The 10,672-nt window shown below is 41.9% G+C and overlaps 1 protein-coding gene across 1 annotated transcript in view; it reads left to right on the top strand.

Annotated features, from left to right (window-relative positions):
- The first annotated feature begins 247 nt into the window (after positions 1 to 247).
- Positions 248 to 10,672, top strand: part of stk35 (serine/threonine kinase 35) — a 19,205-nt gene continuing 8,780 nt past the window's right edge. The window contains exons 1-2 of the mRNA XM_005745880.2: positions 248 to 1,018; positions 2,836 to 3,645. Coding sequence (XP_005745937.1) covers positions 469 to 1,018; positions 2,836 to 3,578 — 1,293 coding nt within the window. The 5' untranslated portion in view covers positions 248 to 468 and the 3' untranslated portion in view covers positions 3,579 to 3,645. The remainder of the gene's footprint in view (positions 1,019 to 2,835; positions 3,646 to 10,672) is intronic.

Raw genomic sequence — 10,672 nt, 5'->3', positions numbered from 1 at the left:
AGTAAACTAGATAAACGTGTTGGTTTTTTCATCTATGCTCAGTTCGTGATAAAACAAACTGCCACAACACGGAGTACTCATGCGTGGATCTGCCACAGATGGGTCCCTCTGTATGAGTAGGGCGAATAATTGAAGCTCACGGCCTTATCAATAAGCAGCCCCACGCGTGAGTACCGTCCCATCTGAAAATAAAAACAAATCCAGCATGCTGGCTCAATCTCCGCGAGCTACTTTCTCTTTCCACCAATCAGCGCGCACCGCAGCTGCACGCTAAGCCACGCCTTCTGTTCTCTCGAGCTGGAACGTTTTGTTTATCGTGCCAAAGAAGTTGTTACAGCTTCGATGTGGCACGATTGTGTTCACTGTTAACACGCAGACTTTTTACATATCAAAACACGCAGATAGAAGTAAGGACGTCGTAGCGTAGTACAGGGTTAGAGTAATGACAAAGAAAGACGTCCAGCCTCCATGCTTACTTTTAACAAAAAAGAAGTTATGGATTCTAACGACGGTAGGAAGAGACGCAAGGTAAGCGGCTTTGTGCGGGGCTGCAGGCGGAGTGTGGCCGGAAAGATGAAACGAGAGATGAGCAAAGTCCTGCGCTCCATAACGCTGGACGATAACAACCGTAAAGAGCTCGTGCAGGGGGAAGAGGACGACTACGACTGCTTCCCTATCAGTTTCCTCCGCAGTGACCTATTGGAGCCCCACTTAGTCGTGGCTCCCAGGTACAGCCTGCTACGAGAGGTCGGTCGTGGAAGCTACGGGGTGGTGTACGAGGCTGTAGCTCGGAAAACAGGGGCCAGGGTAGCGGTGAAGAGGCTGCAGTGTGACGCCCCGGAGAAAGTGGAGTTGGCGCTAGCCGAATTCTGGGCCTTGACGAGCTTGGAGAACCGACACCAGAATGTAGTCCAGCTGGAAGAGTGTGTCCTGCAGAGGAACGGCTTGGCCCAGAAGATGAGCCACGGAAACAAGAAATCCAAGCAGTATTTGCGGCTCGTGGAGACTTCACTCAAAGGTACACACGCTGCTGTTAGCTGTGCAGTATCACCAGTACAGTAATGACAATACAAGAGCTGCTGTTGGAGCTTGTGTCGTGGTGATTTTACCGGCCTAAGAAATGCAAACTTTATGGTGCACCGTGTTAAAGCCTCGATGTCTCATCTGAGATGTCTCATTCAAGATCTAAGCAGAATGAGAAACGACAAAAGGCCATATTTAAATACCGCTGAAGTTTGGTAGTTACTGATAGGCAGTGTTAACAGTATTGTGAGCCTGGTTTATTATTTATTCTATTTGACACAATGAATTTTTACACTCCGTTACAAATAAGAGAATGCTGCTGAGTTCACCAAAGTGCTGTAGACATAAGTTAAAAGGTGCAGGTTTCATTCACTAAAGAGCATTTAAAGTCAACTTCGTTGCAGCCTGCCGTGACGTCACTCCACTACTACCTATAGAAGGCACAGAAAAGTACACGGTGCTGCCCTGCTCACGAGAGAACACAGTGTACTACTTACACCCTGCCCTTGTTAACTGAAATGTGACATGTTAAATAGTAATATTACAGTGAACTGTCAATGGCAGAGTTGTTACATTTTTAACTTAATATGATCAGTGCAATTTTAACCTATTTATCATATCGTTTGTTTACATTCATCAGCCCAGAGATACATTTAGTGATGTTTAAATGTGTCTTCAACAAACTGAAATTTAACATCTAACATCTTAATACTGATGTTAAAAGCTGGGTTCTGAACAGGCCCAGTTTACAGTCTTGTTTTCTTTTAATAGCTTGCCTGTTATGTAAGTGTCACCACTGAGGCTCTCTGAATAAAATATTAATATAAAATATTAATCCTAAGCTGGGATCTCTTGGATCCATCAAGCAATGACAAAGAACGCTTGTAGATTTGAAACATTGAGAAGGATTTGATTTGTATCTTTTTGGCCCATCAGCTTTTGTCGTGATCCACCTAACAAGTTTTTCAAATGCAGTCAGTGATCATGACACAAGCATGATAACTGAGTGCAGCCTTTGCTTAATGCCTGTGAAAATCTAGCAAATTCAATGTTATCATTGTGGACAGGTAATGGTCTTTGAAGTGATGAGAAAGTAAATAACTCCCAGTGTCAATAGGAGCATGATTTGGTAATTTACCAGGACCTGTACAGAATGTCAGCTAATACTGGTGTATGGCAGCTACAGTATATTGATCATTTGGGCATTATGTAAACTGATAAGTGTTATCTGTCTATACTGTAACAATTCTTTAAGAACTAGAAATACAAGATTTTGTTCAAAGTAGTTTTCAAAAACCTCTGTACCCAGTTTGATCTGGCTTTAATAATGTTCATACAGTACACATCAGTCCTCATAGGTCCCCATAACTAAAAGATTAGAAGTTTGAAACCTCAAGCACAGCTTTATTTTGAGTGGCGCAGCTAAATGTGTCAGCAGATTGTGATCTGTTGCATGCAATCACAAACCAGTGACAGTACTTTTCCCTCCCTTCCTCTTTAAACGGTCCCACAGTGTACCATAACAGTAGCTTTTACCATAATCTTGCAGTTGACTTTTAAAATTTTCTTTCCTGGAGAAAAAACAAAGTAAACTGTCGGCACGTGAGTTCTCACGCATAAAAGTCATCTGTGCAGAAATGGCGTGACACTTGTGGCACTGCACTTGTTTGAGTCAATGACGGATTTTTCTTCAATGCTGGTCACTGTCACGGCAGGGAGCACGACCGGGTTTAACTGCTCAGTAGCTGACTTCATTTCGGTGTTTGACAGTCTTCATCCCACTGTTCATATCTGCTCCCTTTGTTGTTGCAGGAGAACGTATCCTGGGCTACTCGGAGGAACCATGTTACCTTTGGTTTGTTATGGAGTTTTGTGACGGTGGGGACCTTAACCAGTACATTTTGTCCCGCCGGCCTGATCCCCAGACCAACAGGAACTTTATGCGCCAGCTGACCAGTGCTGTGGCTTTCCTGCACAGGAACAGTATCGTCCACCGCGACCTTAAACCAGACAACATTCTTATCTCACAGAAGTCTGGTTTTCCTATTCTTAAAGTGGCTGACTTTGGACTCAGTAAGGTTTGTGCTGGTCTGACCTCCAGAAACGGTGAAGAACATCCCGTAGCAGGAGCAGGTGCCAGAGGGAGCATCCAGAACAGCTCGGTCAACATAAACAAATTCTGGTTGTCATCAGCCTGCGGCTCGGACTTCTACATGGCTCCTGAGGTGTGGGAGGGTCACTACACAGCCAAGGCTGACATCTTTGCTCTGGGCATCATCATCTGGGCAATGATCGAAAGGATTACTTTTATTGATGCAGAGTCCAAGCGTGAACTGCTGGGTACTTATGTTCGGCAAGGCTCGGAAATTGTCCCTGTTGGGGAGGCTTTGCTGGAGAACCCCAAGATGGTGCTCCATATTCCTCAGAAGGCCAGAAGCTCCATGTCTGAGGAGGAGAAGAAACTCCTCCACGAGATGCTTGCAGTAAACCCTCAGGACCGACCGGACGCCCTCCAGCTGGAGGTGCGGATGGACCAAGTCACATGTGCTGTTTGACAGACAGCACCTCCTATAACCTCTTATTTCCCTTACCACTCAAAGAAGGGACCTTTCAACTTCCCAGGTAAGATTCATGTCTTTATAAACCATGACCTCATCTGTCTGTTAGGAAAGGAAGCACATTCACAAAAAAATGTTGTAACAGAAGAACTGTAATGCCAAGATTAATTGTTGTTATCATGTGGTTAAATTAAACTTAATTTGTTAATCAGAGTTCACCAGAGGCCTGGCAGAGGTTAACATTTACTTACCTAATACATGCTGTGGGAAAGAGACGGTAAAGTGCTTAAATCGTATAGAATAAAGAACTATGAGTCGATGATTACATGTGGTTGGGAGTTTAAATTGCTGAGTGGTCAATAAGGCCAGAAATGCCAGTCCATTTCATACTGAAGGTGAGCTTACTTATATCTTGGTTGCTACAGTACACAATCCTTCAGTTAAGAAATGTCCATTTCTTAATGTCCATTAATGTGCCGCTCAGGTGCGTCTGCCTCCCCTGCAGACCACACCCCGTTACACATACACAACTGTACACAACGTGGTAAAATACATATTTAGGCAGAATTTTGCAAATATCTATTTTTCATTTTTTAGCAGCATAGTGCTTTTTTCCTATTATTATTATTATTATTATTTTTTTAAAAAGTCAGGTCAAGGCTCCAAAAGCCCAAAGGCGATATAAGGGTGGCGGCTCACAACAGTTTTTGTTTGCGACATGGATCATTTTAGTTCAGCTGGGTGTCTTTCCTTTTGTTATATTTCTTTAAGAGTTCAAAATGTGTTAAATAAATAAAAAAAATGTAATTTTCTTTGTAGCACTTCATGGATTTCATAAGCAACACACCTTAGTTGTTCACACAAAGCATAAAGGTAAAAAACAATATATACAGTGTTATCTTCATTTTAGATGTCAAAGTATTTGCGACTCCCAGTGTTTTCTTTACATTGAACCCGGGTCCAAATGGATCTTTGGGTCTTAAAGGTTGCTGACCCCCTGTCTTAGAAGATTGATCGAGTAGATTTTGGACCATTTCTGTGGGACGAAAGACAAATTAGGCAGCATCTGATTAAAAATAAAATAAAATAATGAATTCATAATTTTGTCTTTGACTTAGTTATTTGTCACAATGTATTTGGCAGTCTGCAGAGGGCAAACTATTTTTGTGCCACATACATATAGAAAAGTTCCCCTGTCAGTATTGTTGATATCATTGCTTTGGTACAGCTTGCGTTTGTCATACGTAACATAAGGGTCACCAACATTTTTATCTGTGATGGAATTTTGTTTGACTCGCCATTAAATACGAATTGACGAATTTGGGGAAAAAAGCACAGTGGGCTTGGGTACAGGCTTTTTGTTACTAACTATAACCCAAGAGCCAAGTTATAATTAATTATAATGACGCGTTTGAAAATGAATTAGAAAAGCAGTTATCTCTGTCCTCTGCTGATCTCTTGATCCATGGGAACCAAAGCCTCAGGTGACATCCTAGACCTGTCCCTTCACTTCACATACACCCAACTTTTGCTGACGTCTTGCCAGAGCTTCGCACGTCACTGCAGGATTAACTGGAGTAAAAATATCTCTGTATTCAAAATGAGGGATTCATTTGAAATGATCGTGTTTGACAAAACAAGTCTTGCTTAAAATGAACGAACAAATACAAAAGCGTTTATGGTAGGTGAGAGGAGGCGTGTCCATGTCCTCAGGGGAGAGGAGAGGGTGGTTCAGGAAGACTGCTGCGTGATCAGTACTGGGAACCAAACGGGGTACAACCCTGGCCTGAGGGCAAACAGCGTGTGTGTGTGTGGGAGGGAGAGGGGGGGCAGTGTGAGAGTGAATCAGAAAGCGTTGAATAAGCCTTCTGGATCTTTGGCATTTGTACAGTAAATGTGTTTTATGTGGTTTGTTTTCACACCTGACAGTTTTGGAAAACACTGACTTCAGTTTTTATCACCACAGAGACTGTTCAATAAACCTCTCGTGATACACAGCCTGGCTTATTTATGATCAGTGAAAACTTGGCCTGACCTTATGTTCAGTGTTGTTCTGAAGAGGGTGATATGTAAATCTCACTTTGGATTATTCTGAAAATGATTAAAACCCCCACAATGTTCCCTGCTTTAGCCCTAACTCGTACCACTTTACCCAGCTCTTTCATACTTGGTTATGTGCCTTTGTGATCAGTGTGCAGTGGGAAACACCAGGGCATCAAACAGATTTTAATATTAGACAAAGATAAGCCAACAACTAATGTCTACAAATGAACATAATTCAACAATAACAAAGAGACTGAGCAAAAATCACAAAGCTGAAAACCACTGTAGACCAAAAAGAATGCAAAGGCTCATCTCACATTTCCAGATGTTTCTTAATAAAAAACATCTGGATGAGCCACAAGATATTTGAAAATATTTTGTCGACTAATAAAACAAAGGTTGAACTTTCTAGAAAGTTTTCATCCCATTAAACCTGACATAAAAACGTACATAGCATTTCAAATAAAGAACACCAACAGTCAAACATGGTGGTAGCATGGTGCTCTCTACCAGAACATCCTGAAGGAGAATGTGCAGCCATCTGAAGCTCAGTTTTTGCAGCTGGGTGATGACACCTGAAGTCTACCTCAGAGTGACCCCCCCCCCAAAAAAATAAACCCCCTCAAAATATAGATTATAGTCAAAGTCCAGCATTAAAATCCTATTGAAATGCTTTGGGGTGACCTTAAACAGGCAGTTTATGTTAGAAAATCAGTGTGTTTGAATTAAAAAAATTCTGCAAAGAAAACTTGGCTAAAATTCCTCCAAAGTGAAAGACATTTATCGCAAAAACCTTGATTGAACTTCTGGTAGCCAAGGTTTGCACAACCAGCGTTAGGTAGTTACTTTTTGATTTAGGCCAGGACCAGTTGCGTTGGATAAATCGACATCCTGGACCTAGATATAGAAGCGGAGGAATGGTCAAGGGTGCAGCTAGCATCCTGGTATCAGTAGCACAGTTGGATACGTTAAGCTGTGTTGTCAGGCTGCTGAAAGCTGATGCCTCTCGTTTCAGGGCCCACTGTGGTGGGGCTCCAATCCAAGTAGAAATCCTTGACTGTTAATTTTCAGGGGAACTGACTGGAGCATGAGAGTAGTGATGTAACTTCTGAACACAGCACCAAGATAAGCCAGCTTTTCAGGAGACTTGCCTGATTTGAGGGGTGGTTTTGAAGAGGGGAGGAGTAGAGCCAACGAAGGAGCTTTTGCTGGTGGGTAATCTTCATTTATTGAAGCTTATAAAGTTGCAATTTTGACAAGATGGCAAGCGAGTGAATGGAGCAGAGAGAAGAAATGTGCAGAATGAATGTGACAGTGCCAATGGCTGCCTAATGGTCCTGCAGCATGGCACGTGGTGTTTGGTGTTGTGCTGTAACCATCCAGACAGCCTAAAGTTTGTTAGCCTTAAGTATTGACTACAACGTTTAGGCAAAATTTTATGCAAGTTGTTTTTCTGGAAAAGGGATAAAGTTTAAACATTAAAATTCAATTTTACTTGGATTAATCAGAAAATTGGCCTGAGATATTTCTACAAAGAGGTACAGAACAGTATCAAGCTTCCTAAGCTTGGTAATCCTTATCAGCCTTGTTTTTTTTCTAATCCTACAACCTGCTGATCCCTACTCAGTAGCTGAATCTTTGTGACAGTGTTTGTTGTTAGCAGTGTGGAGAGATGCTTAAACCTTAACTCATTCACTGCCAGCCATTGGCAGTGAATGAGTTAAACCCATTGACTCATTCACTGCCATTGACGGCTATAGACGTCAATGGCAGTGAATGAGTTAACTGGAAGACACTCATTCACTCACCCATTCAAATAACTGAATTCAGGTGTTCCAGTCACTTCCATCACCACAGGTGTGTAAAATCAAGCACGTTGGATTGTAGACTGCTTTTACAAACATGTGTGAAAGAATGAATTGCTCCCAGAAGCTCAGTGAATCCTAGTGTGACACTGTGCCACCACCTGTGCAACAAATCCAGCTGTGAAATGTCTTTGCTCTTGAGAATTTCAGTCAACTGCTTGTTGTTATTATTACAAAGTAGAAGCAACTGGGAACGCCAGTGCCTCAGCCACAAAGTGATAAGCCACGTAAAATCAGAGTGGGGTCAGGCGATGTTACGGTGCATAATACGCCGAGGTCGCCAACTTTCTGCAGAGTCGGTGTAGCTCAGGAAGTCAAGCAGCTCGTCTACTAATGCGAAGGTTTGACTGCTTCAGTTCGCATGTCAGATATTTGTGAATGGTAGATAGGAAGCACTTGAAAACATTGAAAAACGCATGTTTGAATGGGTGTGACTAAGTGGATGTACAAAGAGCTTTGAGTACTCATGTAGAGTAGTGCCATATAAGAACCAGTCCATTTACTCGCTGCAGACTTCCACACTTCAAGTGACCTTTATATTAACTGAAGAACAGTGCATAGAGAGCAGCTGCATCAAGCCTTACCAATGCACTGCAAAAGTGTTGGAGACTGTAGTTTAGTCTCACTGACTGCTTTGTTCTTCTTTGTTTGTTTTAATACGAAAGCTTACATGAAAAGGAACAGACTGTGTTTTTTCCTGTTTTGGAAGTGGATAACATCCATATTCCTGCCCTGTCGTGCACTGAAAACAGGACGGCATTGTAGCCTACCCACTGTAGATATATGAGGACAACATTGTAAAAGTATGGATTATTTTATTCATAATATCAGGATAGAATAACTACTTTTGCGGCAGTGTGTGCATGAAAATGTCCTGGTGAGATTGTTTAGAATGAAAACCTTTTGTAGTGCATCAAATGGCTGTTCAGGCGATGCTCAGCGACCTAAATCATTCTCCTGTTTGTTTGAACTTGAACTCACCACTTGCCTGGATTAAGCATTCAGCTCCACAGTACTGTTCGCTGTCACAGACCTCATTCTGTGACGTAAGGTCTCTCAGACCTGAAGATGCCACTGCATGTTAGCTTCCTGTCGCAGACTGGCCTCATTCTCTCGTGTCATGATTGGATAGCATGTTACGCAACAGGAACGGCTCACAGCATGGCTGTGGTTCAGTGGAAAACCCTGAGGGATTAGTGTTTGTAAGCACACAGAGAGAAGGGGAGGCTGTAGTTTTTGCTGCTTGTGCATATTTACTGGATATCAGGACATGTTTGACTGAGGGAGAAACCATCACACTCACCAATTTCAGACCAATGAGGAAAAGCACAATGTGTTGAATCTGTGGCCATCTTATGATCTCTCATCCAGTCAGCACGACGATGATGTCTTATTTTCTATTAATGAGATGTAGAAAGAATAAAAAGCGTGTGCGTGTGTGGGTAAATGAGCTTTGCAGTGTGAGCTCTGGAAAACTGCATGTGCCTGTATACAAGTCATTTGTACTGAGTGATGAGCACAGACTTGGAAAGTAACTGAGAGTAAACAAAAAACACAAAGTAAAATTACTGCTCAGCGTTTTCTTGCTGAATGAGTTCATCTGGATGCAGCAGTGTGGTAACTGGAGATCATAGAGGAGGAAAAAATGCTCTTGATGCGACTTAAATTTTCTCAACTTAACAACAATATTGTTACAACCACGTCGTGTTTGACACACAACATGGTTGTAAATGAAGGTTGGGCGATTGGACGATATATCGATGATAGGCTGAGCGTTTCACTGATGGTTTTTACAAGAGATTTATTTATTTGCCCATGAGTAAGCTTGCTAATAATGTTGGTCGAAGCTAACCGAAGCAGTCGATGGGAAAAATGATAGCGCTGAAGAGTGCGCCCAAACGTTTGTTTACTCAAACTCACAACAGAAAAAAGAACGGCAGCAGCCTACGTTCAGAAATAAACAAAAAGATTTTATTGAAATAAAAACCCACAATGGTGCGGAGGGAAACGACGAGAAGCTTTCTTCTTTTTTTCCACTCTAACCTTATCTGCTTACAGACCAAACAACAGATACAAAAAGTCAGTTAAAAATCAAAATATTTATCACCAATTGTCGGTTTTTGGACTGACGACTGTCGGTTGGAAAACTGTTACATATCCTCCAACCTTATAGTAAATACCTGGGAGGCTCACTTTGGCTGCCAGAAACTGGAAAGTCCAGGCTAACAAGCCACCAGCTCAGTCATGTGTGATAGGCAAATCACTCCTTGTGTGATTCAAATGAGCATTTTCTTATGTGTGCAGTGAGTCTTCTCATTTGTGATTACACTGACAGTCCAGAATACAGTCTGTTGGCTGTCACATACAAGGAGAGATTCATGGCATTTTCCTTCTCTTTAAAAATGCTCCATCTTAGTACTTTGTTTTCAGTTCTGTTGTTACAGGTGGATAAAATCAAGCAAGCTTACTTTTACAAGTTGAGAGGGCTGAGTAACAACAAAAACTGAACATCAGGAACTTTATGGCTGGACTGCTCCTGTGAGTGTAATGTGTAGGTGGCCCTTTGAATCTAAATTCAAAGGTTTAAGCCCTTTATATCTGGTTTTCTTTATGTGCAATTAATTACTTTCATTCTAATTCTGAGCATTGTGTGGCGTATGATATTTCAGAATACTATAAATCATCATTATAGGACAATTTAACAAATATAGATTATTAAATATTATTATAGTGCAGGCTTCTGTCTTACAACATGATCATCACGTTCTCCAGTTTCCCCTGAAGGTGAAGTAGAGCAGCTCGCCTGCTAAGTGGAAGGCTGGTGGTTCAGGGCCTGCATGCCAAACATCTGTGGGTATGAACCCCAAGTGAACATTAGGTATAGAGAAAACATGCTTGTGTATATGAGGCTCTTTGCATACATGTTTCCTTGTATAGAGAAATGTGGCGTATGCAGAGAATGATTCTGATTTACTAACATGCACAAGGTGGGTGTGTAAGAATGTTTCCACCCACGTGTCATTTGCGCTGTGGTCAGTAACATACAACATGGATACAACTAGAGATGGACCGGTATCGGTCCAATACTGACCTAAATTACTGGATCGGATATCGGAGAAAAATAAAAAATGTAATCCGATCCATTAAATATCACGAAAGCACCTCACAAAACTTGCAACACGC

Source organism: Pundamilia nyererei, unplaced genomic scaffold, assembly GCF_000239375.1.
Source record: "Pundamilia nyererei isolate P.nyererei 1_Seehausen unplaced genomic scaffold, PunNye1.0 scaffold00169, whole genome shotgun sequence".
NCBI lineage: Eukaryota > Metazoa > Chordata > Actinopteri > Cichliformes > Cichlidae > Pundamilia > Pundamilia nyererei.
Note: the sequence above shows the minus strand (reverse complement) of the source record. Positions and strands in the feature narration are given on the sequence as shown.